This window comes from Microtus oregoni, unplaced genomic scaffold, assembly GCF_018167655.1.
Source record: "Microtus oregoni isolate MIOR12 unplaced genomic scaffold, Mior012 000003F_ref0000135, whole genome shotgun sequence".
Taxonomy (NCBI): domain Eukaryota; kingdom Metazoa; phylum Chordata; class Mammalia; order Rodentia; family Cricetidae; genus Microtus; species Microtus oregoni.
Window position 1 is genome coordinate 21,678,375 of NW_024543062.1, and position 23,914 is coordinate 21,702,288.

General features: G+C 44.2%; 2 protein-coding genes across 4 annotated transcripts in view; one reads left to right on the forward strand and one right to left on the reverse strand.

Moving 5' to 3' along the window:
• Positions 1 to 1,161: 1,161 nt before the first annotated feature.
• Positions 1,162 to 9,746, reverse strand: Vps29 (VPS29 retromer complex component). Of its 2 annotated transcripts, XM_041648258.1 has the most exons (5): positions 9,663 to 9,737; positions 7,829 to 7,840; positions 3,914 to 4,105; positions 2,044 to 2,279; positions 1,162 to 1,358 (listed from the first exon to the last, which is right to left on the reverse strand). In XM_041648258.1, exons 1-5 carry the CDS (start codon positions 9,663 to 9,665, stop codon positions 1,241 to 1,243), a joined length of 561 nt encoding a protein of 186 aa, XP_041504192.1. In that variant the 5' UTR covers positions 9,666 to 9,737; the 3' UTR covers positions 1,162 to 1,240. The 2 variants fall into 2 exon arrangements, with proteins under 2 accessions (XP_041504192.1, XP_041504193.1); XM_041648259.1 differs by lacking the exon at positions 7,829 to 7,840 and having other exon boundaries at positions 9,663 to 9,746.
• A 172-nt stretch (positions 9,747 to 9,918) lies between these two features.
• Rad9b (RAD9 checkpoint clamp component B) overlaps positions 9,919 to 23,914 on the forward strand; it is a 34,642-nt gene continuing 20,646 nt past the window's right edge. The window contains exons 1-5 of one of the 2 annotated variants that reach the window (XM_041648960.1): positions 9,919 to 9,970; positions 11,627 to 11,697; positions 12,654 to 12,782; positions 12,973 to 13,087; positions 22,336 to 22,435. In XM_041648960.1, the coding sequence (XP_041504894.1) occupies positions 9,934 to 9,970; positions 11,627 to 11,697; positions 12,654 to 12,782; positions 12,973 to 13,087; positions 22,336 to 22,435 (452 nt within the window). In that variant the 5' untranslated portion in view covers positions 9,919 to 9,933. Of the gene's footprint in view, positions 9,971 to 11,626; positions 11,698 to 12,653; positions 12,783 to 12,972; positions 13,088 to 22,335; positions 22,436 to 23,914 lie in introns of those variants that run through there. The other variant, XM_041648959.1, reaches the window with a different exon arrangement.

A 23,914-nucleotide genomic window follows, 5' to 3' on the forward strand; every position in this document is an offset into this window, starting at 1 on the left:
ACTGTTAAGACATGTGTAGCTGTGCACCCCTTCACTCTAACACATCTGTAGCTGTGCACCCCTGCACTCTAACACATCTGTGGCTGTGCACCCCTGCACTCTAACACATCTGTGGCTGTGCACCCCTTCACTCTAACACATCTGTGGCTGTGCACCCCTTCACTCTAACACATCTGTGGCTGTGCACCCCTGCACTCTAACACATCTGTGGCTGTGCACCCCTGCACTCTAACACATCTGTGGCTGTGCACCCCTGCACTCTAACACATCTGTGGCTGTGCACCCCTGCACTCTAACACATCTGTGGCTGTGCACCCCTGCACTCTAACACATCTGTGGCTGTGCACCCCTTCACTCTAACACATCTGTGGCTGTGCACCCCTGCACTCTAACACATCTGTGGCTTTGCACCCCTGCACTCTAACACATCTGTGGCTGTGCACCCCTGCACTCTAACACATCTGTGGCTGTGCACCCCTGCACTCTAACACACCTGTAGCTGTGCACCTCTGCATTCCAACACACCTGTAGCTGTGCACCCCTGCACTCTAACACATCTGTAGCTGTGCACCCCTTCACTCTAACACACCTGCGGTTGCATTTGATATCTCATTTTTTAACATTGCGCTTGTTTTGTTTTAGAGACAGTGTTTCCCTGTGTAGCTCTGGCTATCCTGGAACTCACTTTATAGACTGGGCTGGCCTTGAACTCAACTCAGAGATCCTCCTGCCTCTGTCTTTCAAGTTCAGGGATTAAAGGTGTAAGCCACCTTTACTATGTGGTATTCAAGTCTTAAGAGCCTCTGTCTCTTGATTACTGGGATTTTAAGTCTGTAGTTTTTAAATTAAACACAGGTTTTCAAGAAAGTCTAAATGGAAGGTAAACATTTATTACTAAAGAAGAGAAAACATACACAGAAATTCTGGATTCTTTCTCTTCATGCACTAGTTTTGTAATGAAGTCCAAATACCAACTAGGAAGATACTTACAAAGATAAATTTTTCTTAAATGGCCCTATACTGTATGGTGGACTTCTTTTCATAGAAACCATATACTGCAAGCTAAGAATATTCTTATAGTTTACAAGAATCTTAGAGGAACTATGTTCTAAACAGAAGATACCTTTTAGTGCAAAATATTATAAAAGTGACACAACTGTGTGCCTCTTAAGTGTTTAATTCATTTGAACAAGAAAATGGGGGAAAAAAAAAACAGAAAATGATCAAGACAAGCCTAGCTTTAAGATTTTTTGTATTCAATTCGTTCTACTTTCACATCATCTCCAATAAGCTGATAGACGTAAGTGACCACTGTAGAAGCCTGGATATCCATCAGGACAAATGAAGGAATAATATTTCTGGAAGAGAAATAAACTGTGTTAGTGTTTTGTACTAAAGCAAAAGCACTGTAAATTTCAATTCAAGGTATTGAACTCCAGGAGAAATATGATTGTTACCTTCACACTGAAATTAACACCAGTAACAGGGTGGGAGTGGTGCACTCAGGGAGGCAGAGGCAGGTGGGTCTCTGTTTGTGTGAAGCCAGCCTGGTCTACAAAGTGAGTTCCAGGGCAGCCAAGGCTACACAAAGAAACCCTGTCTCAAAAAAGAAAGAAAAAAAATAATAAAAAGGGGTTGCTGACATTTACCTGTTTGCTGGGTCATGGTGGCGCATGCCTTTAATCCAAGCACTCAAGAGGTAGAGGCAAGAGGATCTCTGTGAGTTCAAGGCCAGCCTGATCTACAGAGCAAGTTCCAGGACAGGCTCTAAAGCTACATAGAGAAAAACCCTATCTCGAAAAACAAAAGCAAAACAATTTTTTTTTTTACCTGTTTATTGTGTGTTTTTTTAAATAGGGTCTCACTATGTAGCCCTGGCTGGCCTTGAACTCAAAGAGATCTACCTGCCTCTGCCTCCAGAGTACTGGGATTAAAAGTGTGTGCCACCACACAGACTCTTATTTAAATGTTGTATTTCTCTTTATGAACGTCATGCAATTACTACTTTTTCTAAAGTACTAAATGCTAAGTTGTGGTACTTACGTTTCCAAGGCATTATATGCCCCAGTAGCGGAACCTGGGTTAATGTAGAATTTATTTTCATGCTCAAATGCTTCAAATTTGTGTGTGTGTCCTGAGATAAGAATGTCCACATCAAACTGCCTCTGCAGCAGGGCCAAACTAGCCATGTCTCCCCATGGAATAACTTGGTGTCCATGGATCAGACCGATCTTGAACTGCCCCACAGTCACAACCTTCTGTTCTGGGTAATTCAGATTCTAATATAAAAAAAGACACAAGGAAAATACACATTTCTGATAGGATGAAACTTATTCAATTTGTTTAAATATTCAACCTCATATAGGTATCTTCAGACCTACAACAAATACATTTATAAAAAGTTTCTCCTCAGCCTGTAAAACTGCAATAGTGTATAAAACCCAATCCAGCCAATGTAAATTGGAAGCTTCCAAGCAACTGCTTTATTGAGTTAATTTTTATAGAATATGGGTTCTTTAGGGTGTGCTGTAAAGAATAACTATTCCTGGGCTGGGGAGATGGCTCAGCAAGTAAAGATACTTGCCCCTCAGCCTGGATTCTATCCCTGGATCCCACATGGTAGAAAGAGGGAACTGACTTCACAAGCTGTTGTCCTTTGACCGTCACATAAGTACTATTTACATGCATGCACAAATACTGTAATAAAAAATTTAGAGAGTAATTATCCCCAAACTTGTAATTTTCACAACTTAAGGCACATAACTTATAAACTGGGATTTATTTAAATTATATCCAGGCTTTAATACTTACAATACCCAAGTTTTTTAAAAAAGATTTATTTATTATGTATGCAGTGTTCTGTCTTCATGTATTCCTGCAGACCAGAAGAGGTCACCAGATCTCATTATGGATGGTTGTGAGTCACCAGGTGGTTGCTGGGAATTGAACTCAGGACCCTATGATTGGTTTTTTTCTTTTGTTTGTTTGTTTGAGACAGAGTTTCTCTGTAGCTTTTTGGAGCCAGTCCTGGAACTAGCTCTTGTAGACCAGGCTGGCCTCGAACTCACAGAGATCCGCCTGCCTCTGCCTCCCGAGTGCTGGGATTAAAGGTGTGCACCACCACTGCCTGGCGTTTTTTTTTTTGGGGGGGGGGTTCAAGCCAGGGTTTCTCTGTGTAGCTCTGGCTGTCTTGGAACTTGCTCTGTAGACCAGGCTGGCTTCAAACTAAGAGAGGTCTGCCTGCCTCTGCCTCCCAAGTGCTGGGATTAAAGGTATGAGCTACCACCTCCCTGAATAACAACTCTTTAATTTTATTCCCCTTCCAAACAGGGTCTTTTAGAGCCCCACATGGCCAGAAATTTATTTGTATAGTTAGGCTATGTGTATATAGTTATTAGCAATGTAGCCGGGCAGTGGTACATGCATTTAATCCCAGCCCTCCAAAGGCAGAGACAGGTGGATCTCTTTGAGTTTGAGGCCAGCCTGGTCTACCAAGTAAGTTCCAGGACAGGCTCCAAAGCCACAGAGAAACCATGTCTTGAAAAACAAATTTAAAAATATGAAACAAAAATGAATTTGCTGTTTAGACCTGGTTCTTACCACTAACATCTCATTATATATGTGCAAATATCCCAAAATCTGAGAATGCCTAAATTCAGAACACTGGCTGCAAACTAATGGATAGTTCACCTCTAATTTTTATTTGGGTGACAAATAACTATGCTGTTGAGGACTGAACCCAGGCACCGTGTATGCTTAGAGAGGTGTTCGACCACCAAACATTTCTAGGTTCAAGGGTAATTTTTCAAAGTGGCGGTGGTGGGGCGACCATGGAAAAACTCAAGCTTAAATAATAAAGTTTATACAAAACAGCAAGAAAGGGGTACAGATGGGAGAGAAAGGAAAATGGCACCTCATCGAAGTCTCCTCTTACGATGTGGACGTCACCAGCCAGAGTCTTGAGATAGTCATAGCTCTCCTTGGTGCAAAGGTTCCCAGTGCAGAGAATGTGCTGGATTTTTCCTGGCACCAGGAGTTTTTTGAATTTAGCCGGCAGGCTGTTGCACCGGTGTGGAATGTGCAGATCTCCTAACACCAACACCAACTTTCAGGTGTCGGAGTGGAACAAACACAGCGTTAGATGTGATGGCAGACAACACGATCCTCCCATGACTACCCCTTTAGACTTGGCAGAGAGTCCAAGAACCCAGCAGAGCGAACGTTACTGATGCGGTTCCTAGCCTGTGGTACCATATCTGTTCTAAGCTAATCTTAATCTTGGATATCTAAAGTTGTGTTATTTTATTTAACCAATAAAAAAATATAATAAAATCAAGTTTTCTAAAGTGATCCACTAGCCAGGTGAGAGCACACACCTGTAACCCAACACTGGGGCGGGGAGCAGAGGCAAGAGACCACTGCAAGTTCAAGGCCTGCCTAGTCTACATAGTGAGTTCTAGGTCAGCCACAGCCACACACAGAGATACTGTCTCAGAAAAAGTAAAAAAGATTGATTTAGAAACCTATACATTACATTGAATCACTGAATAAGATAGACACTGCAAACTGAACTGCTAGAATCTACAGCATTCGATAGTTTTGAAGAATGACACAGTAATCCTATCTGAAGCTGTAATATAAACCTATTTAATTGCAAAATCATTGTTAAAGGAAATTATCAGAAATGAAATATGACCCTAGAGAGATGGCTTAGATGTTAAGAGCACTGATTGCTCTTGCTGAGGTCCCAGGTTCAATTCCCAGCACCCACAAGACAGCTGACCATTTAATTCTAGCTCTAGTGGATCCGACACTCTCTTCTGAGCTTTTCAAGTACTGCACTAGCTGGTGTGATTGGATACACGCAGACAAAACAGTTGTGGTAATATGGCTGGGCAGTAGTGGCACATGCCCTTTAATCTTAACCCTCAGGAGACAGAGGCAGGCGGACAACCTTGTCTACAAAGTAAGCTCCAGGGCAGCCTAAAATAATACAGTGAGACCCTGTCTCAAAAGGAGAAGGGAGGGAGAAGGAAAGGAAGGAGAGTGGGAGGGAGGGAGAAGCAGGGAGGGAGGGAAATAGGGAGGGAAGGAGGGAGGGAGGGAGGAATGAATATAGAGTATGGAGGTTCATGCTTGTAAATCCAGCATTCAGGAGGCTAAGACAGGAGGATTGCTAGTTCAAGACCAACCTGGGCTACATGGCATGCAAATTGCAAATTCCAGTTCTAGGCCAGCCAATGCTGCAAGCGAAACTATCACACACACACAAAATACATACATATATGTATGTATGTATATAAATATAAAAAATTAGGGAAAAAGTTAATTTTATAGCTTGTGCTAAGAACTCTTTGGAGGGGTTGGGAATTTTGCTCAGTGGTAGAATGCTTGCTAGCAAGTGCAAAGCCCTGGGTTTGGTCCTCAACTCAAAAAAAGGACTCTTTGGGGTTGGGGATTTAGCTCAGTGGTAGACCCTGGGTTCGGTCCTCAGCTTCAGAAAAAAAAAAGGACTCTTTGGAGAACATTAGCCCAAATTAACTGATTTTGCTATTTCAAATTCTTAGCAGTATGTCACAGGGCACAAAGGCCTAATACTTTAGAGTCTCAATAGATACATATGTGCTTCTTCTTATAAGCTTTGCTGTCTTCACTTTCTTTCACTAGAAATCCCCACTGTCATATTTCTATTACCTGGATAAAACTGCTTCTTCCACTCCCTCAGTATAGTGTGTAAACTTAAAAAAAAATAACACTTTACAATCATCATGTGCATTAGAGAGTAAAACAAAAAGGCAGATGATTGAGTAATGAGATCAGCAGGGAGCAGTTTAGAGCTGCCAGTCTCAGATGACAAAAACAAAATTTGCTCTGAAATGTCAAAGAATTAAAAAGCCAAGCCTAAAACAGGCATGGTGGCACACTCCTTTAATCCCAGCACCAAGGAAGAATAGGCAGGAAGATTTCTGTGAATTCAGGGCCAACCTGGTCTACATAGCAAGCTCCAGACCAGCCAAAGCTACATAGTGAAATCCTGTCTAAAAAAGGGGGAGGGACAATCCCATGAAATTTTAGATTAAAAATTTCAAGAGTGAACAAAATAAACTGACATTATTGTTTTTAAAAAGTCCATTTAAAGCTGTGTGTTGGTGGTGCTCGCCTTTAATCCCAGCACTCAGGAGGCAGAGGTAGGCGGATCTCTGTGGGTTTGAGGCCAGCCTGGTCTACAAAGTGAGCTCAAGGACAGCCAGAGCTGTTACACAGAGAAATCCTGTGTCAACCTCCCCACCACTCCAAAAGAAAAGAAAAGGGGAAAAAAAAGTTCATTTAAAGATAACACATGCCCCCCCCCTCCCGAGAGTAACAGAAGAGATTTTCCATGTTGATTAGTATAAGCACACTTACAGGATCTTCATTGTACCATGTTCCACTCATCAGTGCACACACTGTAACTGCTTTTCAAGTCATGCTTATCAACAGTTTCAAAGAAAGCATTACATGTTTAATATGATAAAACTTTTGCCACCATAATTGTTTTGTTGTTTTTGTTTTTTGCCAAGTGCTGGGATTAATGGCGACTGCTACCACCACCTGGCCTGGCCACCATAATTTTAAAACTGACTTAAAATAATTTGGCAGCTGAAGAGATGGTTCAGTGGTTAAGAGCACTGACAGCTCTTCCAGATGATCTAGGTTTGATTCCCAGCACACAGCAGCTCACAACTCTAACTCCAGTTCCAGGAGATCTGATTCCCTCTTCTAGCCTTGGAGGGTACCAGGCACACAGGTAGTGCACAGTAAGACATACAGACAAAGCACATCCACATAAAATAACCAAATTTAAAAAAAAATAAAATTTAAGATCAATCAAAACCCAGAATATGTCCAGTAAGAATGATTACTAGAGCAAGCTTGATTATCTGACAACAAAGTCAAAAGGACTGTAAATAAGAGGAACTGTTTCCAACACAGGGCAGCTGCAGCAGTCCATGCTGGGGAACACCTTGGAAAGCTAAACTGACTACAAAGTATCCACCCTCAATCAGTAACAAGCACCTTGACATAGAACAGTCTTCACTGAAGAGGGGTCCCTTCACATTTGGATTAATGAACAGTTACTGTGACATGCTGGAAAACATTTTCTATACTAAAAGAAAAATCTTGAGGCTGGAGAGATGGCTCAGAGGTTAAGAGCACCGACTGCTCTTCCAGAGGTCCTGAGTTCAATTCCCAGCAACCACATGGTGGCTTACAACCATCTGTAATGAGGTCTGGTGCCCTCTTCTGGTTTGCAGGCATACACACAGACAGAATATTGTATACATAATAAATAAACAAATATTTAAAAAAAAATAAAAGAAAAATCTCGGAACTCATAAGAGGGTGTTTATCTCTGGGACTAAAAAAATGAACTGTTCAGTCAGAATATACCAGAAAGAACATTAGCGAGACAGTACTGTATTATGACTGAAGACATCAATTCTATGAGGTGCCATCCATCTCCTTGACTATTAATATGTGAAAACTGTCACTGGATAAATGGCCACACAGGAACTATCAAAGATCCACAGTAGGACAGAGTCCTATGGTTTCTACTGATGACCAAGTTAGGAGACATACATGTCACAAGTGCCCCTGCCTAAACTCCATGGTGATAGATCAGGTTAGACAAACATGAGAGGCAGCAAAGGGTCTGGAAATGGCTGTCTTGTTATATTCATATAAACAATCTAAACAAAGCATGGGGATTAGGCCACTTCCTACTTGAGAGATCAGTTATCAGCCACCCAACCACCATTGTTAGTAGGAGCGTAGAAAAGAAACTTACTCTGTGCCCAGCCTTAGTGGAATGAAGAAGTTGATTGCAGACAGGGGAATGAAAAAAAAAAGGGTGAAACATGACCAATGTTAAAAGAAAGCAACAAAAGTTAAAAGAAAAAAAACATACCAAATATGCAAAATTTGTTAATGATTTCTGAATGTTATGAAAGGAAATGTTAAAAAATCATCTGTGCTGAAAATAATTCCAGAAGTACCCACTTCATCTCTCAGCAGAGGACAAACACAGCACACCTGCCCTGCCAATGTCATCTACATTCTCTAACCTTGCTTTCCACGTCGACTCCTGTCCCTTAATTTTTCATTCAGTTTACTCTTTGTAAGATTAGATATTTATAATTTGAAGAATTCACTGGGAATAGGTTAAGGCTATGCTTTTCTGGTTCCTGGGGTCTTGCTGTCTCTGGAGTACACTGGTTTTATTTGTTTATTTATTTTATCTTTTTTTAATGTTTGAGGTTTTAGTAGTAAAAACCCATTCTCCAGGGGAAGTTTTTGCTATAGAGGACATTACTAACGTGAATACATATGATGAAAATGCCAAGAAAGATCACGACAATAAAAACCAACACACACTCAGTGTGGTGACACACTCATTTGGTTCCAGCACTTGGGAGACAGAGGCAGGCAGATCTCTGTGAATTCCAGGCCAGCTTGGGTGCTATATTGTAATAACCTGACTTAGGCATCAAGAGATGGCTCATCAGTTAAAAGCACTTGCTGATCTTGCAGAGGTCCTGGATTTGGTTTCCAGCACCCACATGGCATCTCACAATTGTATCTCCAGTTCTGGGATCCCAAGCCCTCTGGCTTCCAATGGTACCTGTACTTGGGTGGTGCACATAAAGCTCACGGAGACACACGCATACACAAAAATTAAAAGAAATTTTTAAAAGAAACGTGATGAATAGTAGTGACCCTTAAACCTAAGTGTTCACTTCTCAAAACGACTTCAGAAACATGGATCATGGCAGCTAATTCTTCTTCCTGGAAGTATCTCCAAACTGCCATAATTAACTAGTCTACCTTAAACTGGAGTCTGTTTAGAAGCGAAAATCTTTGTTAAGCACACATCTTTGGAACATTTATAAACCACCTTTTCAAAGGTCGTTTGAAGAATAATCTCTAAAAACGCAACGTGTGCCCATCAGTCAAAGAGGTACCTTCACTTTAACGTTCCTCAGCACAAACAGCAAAGCTCAAACGCCCTCTATAAACTTTGGAGAGCACAGGATGTCTTTTAAAAGTCTGATTACGTGGACGTGTCTGCTCCCCAGGTTTCATTGAGCAAGGTCGCAGGGGGCAGCAATCTATCGGGAGCAAAGGCCTGATGCAGACTAGGGAAGCTAAAGCTCTGCAAATAACACGCACATCTCAGACTTCAAACGATCCCCATGCGTTCGCTCTAAGGGGTCGCAGCAGCCACAGCTGACAAGCAGTCCCTTTCCGGGTCCCCGCCCGGAGTGGCCAATGCAGCGGCTACTTCTCGTTCTGCACCGAGGCCGGCTGTCCCCAGCAAGCCCCGAAGAAGCAGGAAGAAGACGTCCGACCACACGGACGGCCCGAGGCCTCTCCCGGCCACAGCGAGCCGATCTCGTGACAGGACGAGAGGCCGGGTCCTCCACGCACGCCCTCTGGCCGCAGGGGCGAGGGGCGAGCCAGGCCGGGCCGCACCCTGGCCAGCCGCGATCTTCCCCCTCCCTCCTCCGCGGTCTCCCCAGGCTCGCTCCTAGGCCGCGCCCGCCCCAGCCTCCCGGAGCGTCCTCGTCCCCGACGCCGGAGTATCCTGGTCCGACCCGGGTGGCCGCCGCCACGGTGCTCACCATCCTGTCACCAGGCTTCGTTCAGTCACCACGAACGCCGCCGCCCTCTTCCTCGGGTTTCTTAGTAGACCCGCCCATTTCTTCCGCCACCAATAAGACGCGGAGTTTGCGAGGGACGGTCCTACGAGGCCTCGGAAAGGTCAGTCCCAGTCAGAAAGCGAAACGCGTGGGTGGGGCCAAGATAGAGGCGGAGACAGTGGGCAGTGTGTATAACATCCGGGTACCAGCGGCGGGTACGCTTTCGCCCGCCGTGCCCGTCTTTCCGGTAGCCATGCTGAAGTGCGGGATGACGGGCGGTCAGGTGAAAGGTGGAGTGGCCATTCTTGTTTTGCTACTTAGAAGAGGGAGACCCTAGTGTCTCTGAAGTGTCTCCATCGTCTCCTTACGCTTCCTCTGCCGTACTTCGCCAGGACTGAGGACGCAAAGCCTCGCCTCAGCGCCCTCATGAGGGCCCTGCTGCGCTTCGAATAGCGTGACAGCCCCTTTTTCTTTAGTTAGCCTAGTAATTTGGTGACCATGAAATGAACTGTAGCATTGGGCATTAAGCTCGGATTGACCAGGGCTGATGTGGGGAGAAGTTGAGAAGAAAATAACACTTTACCAACAAAAGAATTTTGAGTCCGGGAAAAACCCGATCTCCATTTGAGATTCTACCAGAGAATTTTTTTTTTTTTTTTTGATTTTTCAAGACAGAGTTTCTCTGTAGCTTTTGGAGCCTGTCCTGGAACTAGCTCTTGTAGACCAGGCTTGTTTGTTGTTTTTTTTTCTTTTCATATATATATATATATATATATATATATACACACACACATACACACACACACATACACACACACACACATATATATATACTAGAACAAGCTACTATGTCACTTTGAAGCTCAGTTTCCTTAATTGGAAGATGAGACTAATATTAACACCGTCGTTGATAAGAGTTTGTCATAAGCATGAAGTAGATGAATTGAGCCCAGTAATTAGAAGGACAATGTGGGGAACTATATTGTACACAGCCTTACAAAAGGGAATGACTGGGCTTGGAACAGGGTTCGTGGGCACAGACAGCTTGCCTGACATGTACAAGGCCTAGGTTCAGTCTGCCTGCAGAGTGTGGGAGAACCCAAAAAGAAAATGAACGAAAGCATTACCGTAGAAATTGACTTGCAGGAGACATCATTTTGTATCACTGCAGATTTAATGAATTTTTTTGTTTCTTTTTTCTCTGTTTTTGAATTCTTACTATGTATGTAAAGGGTATTATATGGTATTTCTTAAGGTAAATTAATCTATAAAATGCTGTGGGGATCAGCTGAATAATTTAACTCTCAGGTGCATCCTGAGCTTTGTTCCACCCTAAACCTAAAAGTCAAATGTAATCACTTAATGGGAAATTGTTGAGACACATAAAGGAAAAGGGGATTTCAGGCCACTTTTTCCAGCTCAGTGGCATAACATACATACATCTGGTCACTTTGTGGTGAATTCCTCTCACGGTGATTCTTCGCACGGTGATGCAACTTGCTAGGACTCGACAGAGCATCAAAGTTGAGATCATTATGATCTAACCTGGACATACTGGAGGCCTAGATGCCGAATGTTGTTAAAGTCGAGATAGCCAGTGACTTTCCAGTCTCTTGCCCAGGATCAGAGTGAATGGTCAGAGCCAGGCTGAAGAAGCAGTGGTACAGAATAGGCCTTGGGTAGGATGGTTGCCAACAATTTCCAGTGCTTTGGTTGGGTAGTCTCTGCACTACCAAAAGACCCTATTTCTATCTCTGGGAATCTTACCCACAGGGCAGTAGTAATAAAGAGCTCCACTGAAGAATTTGACCGGCATGATTAACTTGTTCAGTTCATTCTGCTGTCCTTTCCAATTTTCGTTTCAGTCCTGTGCATGCAGAAGTGGTCCTGCGATTTCTCTTTATTGCTAGAAAGAATATAAACAGCACCTTTCTTTTCCTCCACAGTATTTGGAAAAGCAATACAGACTCTATCACGAGTGAGTGATGACCTGTGGCTAGACCCATCTGAGAAAGGCGTAAGTAAGTCCAGTTAAAAAGCCCAGCATGAGGGGCTGGAGAGATGGCTCAGAGGTTAAGAACATTGACTGCTCTTCCAGAGGCCCTGAGTTCAATTCCCAGCAACCACATGGTGGCTCATAGCCATCCATGATGGGATCTGGTGCCCTCTTCTGGCATGCAAGCATACATGGAAGGACTGCTGTATACATAATAAATAAATAAATCTTTTAAAAAAATAAAAAAAAAAGCCCAGCGTGAGCCAGGTGGTGGCGCATGCCTTTAATCCCAGCGCTCGGGAGGCAGAGGCAGGCGGATCTCTGTGAGTTCGAGGCCAGCATGGTCTACAGAGTTCCAGGACAGGCTCCAAATGCTACAGTAAAACCTTTTCTCGGGGAGGAAAAAAAAAGCCCGACGTGATGGCACAGGCCATTAATCCCAACACTTGGGAGGCAGAAGCAGGTGGATCTCTGTGAGTTCGAGGCAGTTCCAGAACAGGCTCCAAAGCTACAGCGAAACCCTTGAAAACATAAATAAATAAATAAATAAAACGAAAAGAGAAAAGAGATGGTTAAAAGAGCCAAGTCGAAGGGCCGGGTGGCAGGTATAATCCCAAGCACTTAATTTAGAACCTGACAGTTCTAGGCATTCCCAGGATGGCTGACTGAGTGGTAGCTTCTCCCCATGGACAAGAGATGAGATGATCAGTTGCTCAGGGCCCTTTTCTAGCCCTTTTCCATCCTTTTATGCATTAACACTATGGTCACTGTAGACATTTACGCTTTTACAGTGCCAGAGTTTAGGATTATAGATTTTGTAAACATATGTTCAATATAGATACATATATGTAGGTGTCCATGTGTAAATTCAATGTGCTTGGTTTCATTTGAATATACTTGTAGCATTATATTCATAATAGGATCAATTCAGGATAGAAGTTGATTTTCTCTGAAATAACTAACTTATTTTTTTCCAGCTTGCTCTGAGGTCTGTGAATTCCTGTCATTCAACATATGGCTATATTCTGTTCTCGTCTTTGTTTTTTCAACAGTATCAATGGTCACCCTCAGCCACGATGAATTTAAATTGCAAATTGACAATAAAGGTAAAAAAGTTGGTTTCCTCTTAAAAGGGAGAAATACGCCTTTTGTAGGATATAACAGCTGTACTATATATACTTAATCATTCCAATGCCATTTATGAATACACAGACTTTTTATCAGTTCAGTTTTAAAAAGTTAATGGGACAGCCATACTAAGTATGTGTTTAATGTTACAATGTATTTATGTTGCAGTCAATTCTACCAATCTTTAGATGTCTGAATTATCTTGAAAGAAGTGTAGAGAAATGCAAAATAGTCACCAGATCAGATAAATGCAGAGTCGTCATTCAATTCTTCTGCAGGCATGGTAGGTGCCACTGAAAGCAGTGTTTTTTTTCTTTTTAAGATTTATTTATTTATTTATTATGTATACAGTGTTCTGTCTGCATGTGTGCCTGCAGGCCAGAAGAGGGCACCAGACCTCATTTACAGATGGTTGTGAACTGCCATGTGGTTGCTGGGAATTGAACTCAGGACCTGTGAAAGAGCAGCCAGTGCTCTTAACAACTGAGCCATTTCTCCAGCCCTAAGCAGTGTGTTTCTTAGCATTTTTATGTGTACAGTATGCAGACCTACTGTGACGTGAGATATGTACAGATATGGAGCATGACAGGTGTGTCACCTGTCTTTGCTGTACTGTAAGGTGACCGCTGCTATTTTCTCAGGACTTCATGACATAAGCTGGTCTGCATGCAAAACAGAGCAAAAATGTCCAACTGGGGAGATGAGTCAGTCAGCCTTGCAAGCACATGGATCTTCATTTGACCCATGTTAATTTAAAAAAATCTAGCTGGGTTGTGGTGGTGCACTCAGGAGGTAGAGGCAGGTGGATCTCTGTGAGTTTGAGATCAGCCTGGTCTACAGAGCGAGTTCCAGGACAGCCACGGCTACAGAGGGAAACGCTTGTCTCAAAAAAACCAAAACGAAATAAACAACAAAATTCTAGGTGTGATGACACATGCTTGTAGTCGCAGCGCTGCAGGGGCAGAAACAGGCAGGTTCCCGGAGCTGGCTGTCCAGCAGCCTGGCCCACTTGGTGAGCCTCAGACCAGTAAGAGGCGCCATCTAGGGAAACGGGTAGATAGGCCCTGAGGAACGACACTCTGGTCTTACACTACACACCGTTTCGCACTCACATGTGCACACATGACACAGGACCCCTACACAAATGTCCAGTTGAATCTGAATTGACTTCTCTAGCTGGGTGTGATAGCACACATTCCCGAACTTAGCACTGAAGTGGCTGATGCAATAGGATCACGAGTTAGAGGCCAGTGCAGCTCTCTAGTTAGTTGCAGGCTCTCAATTGTAGTGAAATGAGAGCTTTCCATTAATTTCTATAAAACCGTTAGGCTCCCACTTCTTTTTTTTTATGGTTTTTTGAGACAGGGTTTCTCTGTAGCTTTGGAGCCTGTCCTGGAACTAACTAGCTCCTGGAGACCAGGCTGGCCTCTAACTCACAGAGACCCACCTGCCTCTGCCTCCCAAGTGCTGGGATTAAAAGCGTGCACCACCACTGCCCAGCAGGCTCCCACTTCTTAATTTTTTTTTTTTTTTTTTTTTTAAAGATTTATTTATTTATTATGTATACAACATTCTGCCTCCATGTATGCCTGCACGCCAGAGGAGGGCACCAGATCTCAGTACAGATGGCTGTGAGCCACCACGTGGTTGCTGGGAACTGAACTCAGGACCTTTGGAAGAGCAGGCAATGCTCTTAACCTCTGAGCCATCTCTCCAGCCCTCCCACTTCTTAATTTTGACTTAAATTCATCTTAATTATACGTTTTTATTTCAGTGTGTATTTATAGTCCCTAAATTTTCTCTATAAATATGAATGGTGTAACATTATTTCTCCCTTCTTTGGATCTGAATCCATGTAATAGCAAGCGGAGTATAGGGAGTATTTGAGAGGACAGCATGCTGTACATCACAAATGTAGCCATGCTATCTGCACCACCGCTTGTTAGCTTTGTGGAAGAGGCAAGCTCCAAGAGCCTTCCCTTCTGCTGTGTATACTGGGGGTGGCTTTGCCCTCATGCCACAGGCTGCTGAGAGGAGACGGTGGGGTCTCAGAGGGACAGGTACAGAGCCTGGTGCAGAGTAAGTGCTCATCAGCCATGACTGTTAGTGCGATCTCCTCCTTCCCTTCCACGTGAACCTCAGAGAACCAGCTGTTCAGTATGTGCAGTGTCTCAAACATGGCGCTATTAGAGCTATTCCCAGTGAATATTTGTATACTGGGCTTAGTGGTGTATGCCTATAATCTCAGTACTTGAGGAGGTTAGAGGCAGGGGGGGTGGATCAGAAATTCAAGATCATTCTTAGCTACATAGCAAGTTCCAGGCCAGCCTGGAATACTTGAGCCTCCATCTTAAAACAAAAGCAAAAATTAAAACAAGAATATTTGTGATTGATTCTTAAGATAGTTTTTATAGGTTGGTTCTATTATATAGGATGCTTTAAGATACAAAGAACAGAAGTGGGGCTGGAGAGATGGCTCAGAGGTTAAGAGCATTGCCTGCTCTTCCAAAGGTCCTGAGTTCAATTCCCAGTAACCACATGGTGGCTCATAACCATCTGTAAAGGGGTTTGGTGCCCTCTTCTGCTCTTCTGGCCTACAGACATACACACAGACAGAATATTGTATACAAAAGAAAGAAAGAAAGAAAGAAAGAAAGAAAGAAAGAAGGCAGACTGTTGTAGATTAATTAAAAAAAAAGAAAAGAAAGGAACAGAAGTGGAGGAAGTCAGACAATTCAGCTCACTAACATTGGCTCAGGTGAGAGTTTGAAGTTGCGCTGCTGACATGGCTCAGTTCAGGTTTCCCCAACTGCTGCTGCTTCTGTTTCTCGTCCTCCTCTTCCTCTATTCTCTCCCCCCTCTTCTTTTCCTTCTTCCTCTTCCCTTCTTCTTCTTTCCTTCCTTTGCTCCCTCCCTCCTCCTTCCTTCTCACCTTGTCTTCTTCCTCATCTTCCTTTCTTCTCCTCTTCATCTTTATTTTCCTCCACAGGGTTCGACTCACAGCATATCAGCACACAGTATCAGTACCATCACAAGAAAACTTATAACAGTGACATCCTCCAGCAGCAGTGACTAGATGCTTTCCTACACTAGGCGCTGCCTAAAGCTCTGCCTTATACATCCCTTGGCAAAAATGCTTGCCTTTGAGGCTGAAGAGATGCCTTAGTGGTTAAGAGCACTGACTGCTCTTCCAGAGGACCTGGGTTCAATTCCCAGCACCCACATGGCAGCTCACAACTGTCTGTAACTCCATTTCCAGGGGACCCAACACCCCACTTACAGACATACACACAGGCAAAACAGGAATGCAGAAAGAAAGAAAGAAAGAAAGAAAGAGAGAAAAAGGAAGGAAGGAAGGAAGAAAGAAAGAAAGAAAGAATGAATTTGACTTTGCTGTGACTAGACCACCCTAGACTCTACCTGGTAGCCAGGGGCTAGTGTCTGTCATCCGCATGAGCTGCCACATAGTCACCTCACTCTAACCATAAACAGTCTACGGGACGTCAGTCACCAGGCATGTGCCCAAAGGGAAAAGCCTGTGATCCTTTTAGAGATTCAGCTCATGCTGGGCAGTAGTGGCGCACACTTTTAATCCCAGCACTTGGAAGGCAGAGGCAGGTGGATCTCTGTGAGTTCAAGGCCAGCCTGGTCTAGGGAGCTAGTTCCAGGATAGTCAGGACTACACAGAGAAACCCTGTCTTGAAAAACCGATTACAAAAAAAAGTGGAGGCAAGGGTCTTAGGTTTTTGTTGCCAGGCAACCTGCAGGTATGCTAATGACTTCAAACTGGTTAAGAACACAGCCACCTTTGAAGTTGACACTACCTTTGAAAGCACAAGCTCCACAGATAAAGCAGCTGTGTGGTAATGCTGGCTCCTAGATCATCTGCTGCTGCTTCTTCTTCTTCTTCTTCTTCTTCTTCTTCTTCTTCTCCTTCTCCTTCTCCTTCTCCTCCTCCTCCTCCTCCTCCTCCTCCTCCTCCTCCTCCTCCCCCTCCTTCTCCTCCTCCTCCTCCTCCACCTCCCTCTACCCCCAAGACTGGGTTTCTCTGTATAGTTCTGGTTGCCCTGGAACTCATTCTGTAGACCAGGCTGGCCTCAAACTCACAGAGGTCCTCCTGCTTCTGCCTCCCTTGTGCTGGGATTAAAGGTGTGCGCCACCATACCAGCTCCACAGGTGGTGGTGATTTCCCGACAGCTGCAGCACCTGCTTCCAAGGATGTTCCTATTCCCACCATGTGCACCTCAGCATAAGTAACACGGAAATATTTTTTACAGCAGGGGAGATTTGTCAGCTTTTGAGCTTAGTGTTTTCCCAAAACAGTAGCCCTGGAGCTTTCTTTAAAATGGGTCAGATGAGGCCGGGCTTGGTGGTCTGTCTTTAATGCCCGTTCTTGGAGCTCTGTGAGTCAAAAAATCTCCAGGCAGTGAGCCCTGGAGGTCAGCCTAGTCTACATAATGAGTTCCATTTCCAGGCCAGTGGGGCTCATCCTGTTGTGTGTCTAGGTAAACAGAGAAACACACACAGTAAGCCTAGTCCTCAAGAGGCTGAAATGTAAGAATCTTCAGTCCGAGGTTAGCTTGGCCTCTAGAATGAGGACTAGGAAAGCCAAGGCTACATATCAAAACCCTATCACACACACAAAAAGAGCCAGATGATGATTGTATCATTCCAGAGTTCAAAACTCTGAAATATCTTCTCATTTTACTCAGAGAAAAGCCAGTGACCTTCAAATGCACTCTTCTGTTGTCTGGGGACCAAGAGAATGTCTCCTAAGACGTATGTGCAGCTCCACACAGTCTGTTGTTTTACATTCAAACAAACAAGCAATCCCTGTCCGTTTCTTAAGGTCTGAGGGGTCAGCAAGATGGCTTAGCCAGTAAAGGCTCTTGCTGCCAAGTCTGCTGACCTGAGTTCCATCCTGGAACTTACACGGTGGAAGGAGTGAGCTGACTCTAAACGTTGTCATTTGACCTCCACACATGCCATGGCACCCTCCCCCCAAAACAAAACAAATATTGAAAAAAATTAGGTAAGAGTGCTTAGTGGCATTTGCTATTATTTTAGTAGAATGAAGTTCATTTCCCTGTGTCCACATGGGGCAGCACAAGCAGCTGTAACTCCAGCTCCAGGGCATCTGGTGATCTCTTCTAGTCTCCTTGGGCACTACATGGACATGCACATACACACATATAAATAAAAAAAGATCCAAGAACACAGATTTTATCTGGTTTGTTCTCTGCCTATGTTATAGACTTAACCCGCCTTCCCAGAAATCTACGAAGAGATTAGTAGAAGAAAAACTTATAACAGGCTACTGCTTCTGGCTAATGCACAAAAGGGAGCCAGCCCTGAACAAAAGTCCCATCAGCTTACATAGTTTCATGAAACATGTTTTACACAGACAAGACATTCCAAGGTTTAGCTGTTTGGGCAAACGGAGAGATACACTAGGGCTGCTTTCCAGGGCAGTTGTTCAAGGTCATCCTTCCTGGCTGGGAAGAATTACACTATTTCTGCTAGGAGAACCTGGCCTTAATAATGGACCAGGACTTACTGGCAACTCTGACCCAGTGCTGCCCACTTTGTACTGCACTATAGAGGCATACTCTTTGATATGGGAATGGGCCTGATGGCCAGCTGTGCTCTTTGTTATGGGACTAGGGCCTAATTGGAGGCTATCTTAGGGAACATGTCTTTTTTGTTTTGTTTTGTTGAGACAGGGTTTCTCTATGTATCCCTGCTTGTCCTGAAACTGAAACTCACTCTGTAGACCAGGCTGGCCTTGAACTCACAGAAATCCACCTGCCTCAGCCTCCCAAGTGCTGGGATTAAAGGTGTGCCCCAGCTAGTGAACATATGCAGAACATATGCAAGCCTACACTTCAATTATGTTCAAGTAGAAGTGTTTTCTTTTTCTTTTTTACGGGGTTTCTCTGTAGCTTTGGAGTCTGTTCTGAACTAGTTCTTGTAAACCAGGCCAGCCTTGAACTCACAGAGATTTGCCTACCTCTGACTCCCAAGTGCTGGGATTAAAGGTGAACGCCACCACCGCCCGGCAGTGTTTTCTTTCTGCAGTTTCTGCAGAGCATGGCCAGTACTGCTCATTCTTGAGTGCTCCTTTAGTTAAATTCTACTTTGTATAACTTAGTATTTCCTAAGCAAGCTTAGTACATCCTTTCTAACCTCAGTTTACCATCCCAGCTTCTCCTGTATTGCTAGTTCAAGCTCCTAAAATCATCCATCTGTGGTCACCTACAAAAGTTGCCAAATAGCCGGGCGATGGTGGCGCACGCCTTTAATCCCAGCACTCGGGAGGCAGAGGCAGGCGGATCTCTGTGAGTTCGAGACCAGCCTGGTGTACAGAGCTAGTTCCAGGACAGGCTCCAAAGCCACAGAGAAACCCTGTCTCGAAAAACCAAAAAAAAAAAAAAAAAAAAAACAAAAGTTGCCAAATTATCTACAGCCCCTCACTTTAAAAGTTGGAATCTGTTTCCCCATTTTGAATTTTAGTCCTTTTTTAAAAAAGAATTTATTTTTTTAATATTTATTTATTTATTTTATTTATTATACAATATTCTGTCTGTGTGGTATGCCTGCAGGCCAGAAGAGGGCACCAGACCCCATTACAGATGGTTATGAGCCACCATATGTTTGCTGGGAATTGAACTCAGGACCTTTGGAAGAGCAGGCAATGCTCTTAACCTCTGAGCCATTTCCCCAGCCCCCTTGAATCTTAGTCTTTAAAATATATATATATATATATATGGGTGTTTTGCCCTCATAGATATGTCCATACTTGTATCATGTGTATGCAATGCCTGAACAGACCAGAAAAGGGTGCCAGGCCATCTGAAACTAGAGTTATGGTTGGGTTACCGCCATATGAGTGTTGGCACTTCAACCCAGGTCCTCAACCCAGGGAGAGCAGCCAGTGTGCTAAACCACAGAGCTGTTTCTCCAGCTCCCGCCTGTCATGATCTTACTTTAACACCAGCAGTGGTTTACATAGCTTCCCAGCCCAGGCCTGTCAGCTTCAGTGCTACTTCACAACTTTTCTGCCAGCAGAACAAGTCAGGGATAGACTTCTGGAATAGGCCATGTGGCTTCAGCCACCCTCGTTGCTCCCACTGAGGCCCCAGACAGACAGTGAGCCACCTCAGATGATCATTCATAGAAAGATAAGCCTAGGTTAGACCTCAAGAATCACTTAGTAAAATCATGAGGGATAACAGGTGTTGACTCCTACAAGGAACTCAATTTCAGAGTGGTTAGTTATGCAGCCAGACTAACAAGACTGGATGTTACACAGGTGTGCATATTTATTAAATTAATAATCGCTTCATGCCGGGGTGTCTAGTCAGCACTGGAAGGCAAAGGCAGGGTTACTAATGTTTGAGGCCAGCCTGGTCTACATAGTGAGTTTCCAGTCAGCCAAGGCTATTGTTAAAACCATCTCAGTTGCCGGGCGGTGGTGGCGCACGCCTTTAATCCCAGCACTTGGGAGGCAGAGGCAGGTGGATCTCTGTGAGTTCGAGACCAGCCTGGTCTACAAGAGCTAGTTCCAGGACAGGCTCCAAAACCACAGAGAAACCCTGTCTCGAAAAACCAATAAATAAATAAATAAATAAATAAATAAATAAAACCATTTCAGTCCATCAGTCAGTCAGTCAGTTAATCTTTCTTGTTATTCAGTAAAACAAACAAAAACAACAAAGAATCTTACCAAACACATAAACTGAGATATATGTCCAGTTTTATTTATTTTGGGGGGATGAGGCCTGACAAAATCTGACTTGTCTGGAACTCACTGTGTAGACCAGGCTGGCCTTGAACTCACAGTGATCTGCCTGCTTCAGCCTCCTGAGTGCTGGGTTTAAAAAATGTATGCCACCAAGCCTGACAGTTTTTAAAGAAATCCCAAACTTTTGTTAAAAATGTGTGTGTGTGAGCCGGGCGATGGTGGCGCACGCCTTTAATCCCAGCACTCGGGAGGCAGAGGCAGGCGGATCTCTGTGAGTTTGAGACCAGCCTGGTGTACAGAGCTAGTTCCAGGACAGGCTCCAAAGCCACAGAGAAACCCTGTCTCGAAAAACCAAAAAAAAAAAAAAAATGTGTGTGTGTGTGTCTGTATACATTTAGTATGGTTCAAACTAAAGCTATCAGATTTGGTGGCAAGTACTTTTGCCATCTGGCTGAGCCATCTCTCTGGTCCTAGTTAGATCTTTTGATTTGTACTGCCTCCTGCAGTCTAGCTTGTAGAAAGCCAACTAAAAGCCACCTTTATCATCATGGGTTCTGTACTTGTTAGAACACTGTAACCTTGAAAAGTCACTTAGCCTTACCAGTGTGCCGTTTCCTTTTCTGAGCTTGAGTCCCTGCCTCCCCAGAGTGCTGCAGTAAGGACGAGAGAGAATGCACGTAAAATGCATACCAGTGTCTGGCACATAGAGCACCCTAATCTGAAAGTTTGAGTCTAAAAGCCCCCAAAGTTTGATTTTCAGATTAGGGATATTCAACTTTTAAACTCTATAGAAATATTCCCAAAAAATTTTTCCAAATCAGAAACACTTTTTAAAAATATTTTTATTTTACTTGTATGACTGTATTGCTTGCATGTATGTGCACTGCATGTGTACCACACGTATGTCTGGTGCTCTCAGAGATCAGGGAAGTGTGCTAGGTACACTAGAACCAGAGTTACAAATAGTCACAGGCTAGAAGAGGGGAATGGGAGCTGAAGCCTGGCCCTCATCAAGAACAAGTACTCTTAACCGTTGAGCCATCTCTCCAGCCTCTCAAACACTAAGCATTTAGAACAGGAACACTTGGCCTGTATTGCAATTGCTCCTAAAGTGAAAAGAAGTCAACCAGATGGTGGTGGCACACGCCTCTAATCCCAGCACTCGGGAGGCAGAGACAAGAAGATCTTTGTGAGTTCGAGGCCAGCCTGGTCTACAGAGTAGTTTCAGGACTGGCTCCATAGCTACTGGGAAACCCTGCCTCAGCCCAACCCCCGTCCCCACCCCCAGAAAAGAAAAAGAAAAAGAATTCACAGACCAGATTTAGAGGTTTAACTGTCAACTTTCCTATAAAAATTGGTCTCCTGAATAAAATGTTTAAAATGAGAATTGTAGCTCTGTGACCTGTAGTGCCTGTGTCACGCACATTTAAGAAGTTTCTTTTCAGGGGCTGGAGATGTGGCAAAGTTTGCGGAATGCTTAATTTCCAGTGTGTGAGCAGGATGGTACAGGCCTGTTATCCCAGCCTTAGGGAGTTCAAAGTTATCCTCAGCTACCCACGGGATGCCCAAGACCTGGTCTAGTTTGCTCAGACGATGTGAATGTTGCTCCTTGTCCACTAGGGGGCAACAACACATTTCATTAAGGCCGTGTTCCATGGCAGGTTGTATGCACCTGCCACACAGGGAACATTAATTTTATTGCTTTAATTTAGCCATGAAAGGCAGGCTTTTAAAGCCTGTTCATTTTGCACTTACAGTTATTAAGAGGTTGCTTTGTTCTCTTTAAGGTATTAAAAGAACTCACAATGTGTATTTCCAAGACAGCCAGCCCTTGAAAATTCTCTTTGAAAAGAGTGTGTGTGCCAATATCCTGATGATTAAACCAAGGTAACGGGTCTCCTGACACCCCCTTCTCTCCTGAACACAGCGTCCTCAGGCAGTGAACAGTTCACCCCAGAGCTTTTCTTTCCCTTTTAAGTCAGCACACAAGATGCTGGTTTCTGGAGGACACCTCATGCTGTGCATGTTGTACTGAGGTCACACTCACCCCGTTACCCGCTCTTGTCCCCACATCTCCCTAGAACTTTCTCACCAGTTACACCTTTTTTAAAAGGCTAACTTGTGACTTAGCACAATCATTGACATTGTCAAGAAGACACTGAGAAAGACAGGTGACAATTGCTTGAAGGCAGCTCGGCAGTGGCCAGGAGCCCTGAAATCCCATCCACGGTTTCACACCTGGAGCTCCAGCCAGAGGGGAAATCTAGTGCACTGCTTCACACCTGGACAGCTTCTATTTGAGCCTTGGAACACACAGCTTGAGGGAATTTGAACATTCTTATGCAAATTGGTTTTTCAGTTTTTCCTAGGTAATGGGTGAGCATTGTCGGTGAAAGGCTTAATCACTCAGTTCAACTGCAGCATTGGCTATTAGTTAGCTTGACTCTGGAGCGAAGTGTATTTTACTGCTCTTTTAAATTACAGAAGGAATCCTTGTTAGACAGGGAGCAGAGAGACTGGCCCTTCTGCCCCTTCTGTAGCTCTCTGTTAGCAATCTGGTGACTCTCCCTACAGCACATCCTCACTGCCTGCCCCCATGTGTGTGAATGCACATGCTGCCGAACATGGATGGAGGTCAGAGGACAACATGCTGGAGTTGGGTCTCTCCTTCTACCACATGGGTCCTAGGGATGGAACTCGGGTCATCAGGCTTGGTAAGCAAGTGCCATGACTTGCTGAGCCATCTCTGGCCCTAAACATGCCTTTGAGATTTAAGATATTGTGAGGGTCTTTCCATATTTTTTTTTTGCACTGTGTATCTGGGCTATAATTTCCTACTGACTCCTCTCCCAGGGGAACACTTAGGTTGCTGTTTTTGCTGTCAGAGACAATGCTGAATAGCACGTGTTCCAACGACAGAATAATATCCTCTAGCTGCTGTGGAACACATGTCCCCAAGTGCACAGCCTTCCCAAGGCAGACCTCAGTACTCTGTTGAAATGGCTGGGCCTTGTCTGGGTATCCCTGGGTCAAGGTCTCTCCTAAGTTGGAAGACAGATACCACCAGGGCTACAGTGTAACCTGAAGGCTCACCTTAAGGGAGGCACTGCCGAATTCACTGGTATGGCTGCTGGACACTCAGGAAGACCCATTCCCAAACATGCAGGTCCTGAGAATCCTCCCAAACGCCAGATGATGATGAGAAAGAGCTCCACGGCAGGGGCCTCAGGCCTTTTACACTCACGTCAGAGCTGCCACCTCAGAGCTCCTGCGATTTCCTCTCTGAAACGAGTCTCCATCCAGCTTACATGGGAGGGATTTAAGGGCCATGTACAGGCTGCCCAACAGTGTCCAAAAGTGGAGTTA

Coding starts and splice junctions, on each gene's coding strand:
- Vps29 (XM_041648258.1), bottom strand. Junction 2,280..3,913: donor TAAGAGGAGACTTCGATGAG/GTGCCATTTTCC, acceptor TTTTTATATTAG/AATCTGAATTACCCAGAACA. Junction 1,359..2,043: donor GCATATAATGCCTTGGAAAC/GTAAGTACCACA, acceptor TTTCTCTTCCAG/AAATATTATTCCTTCATTTG.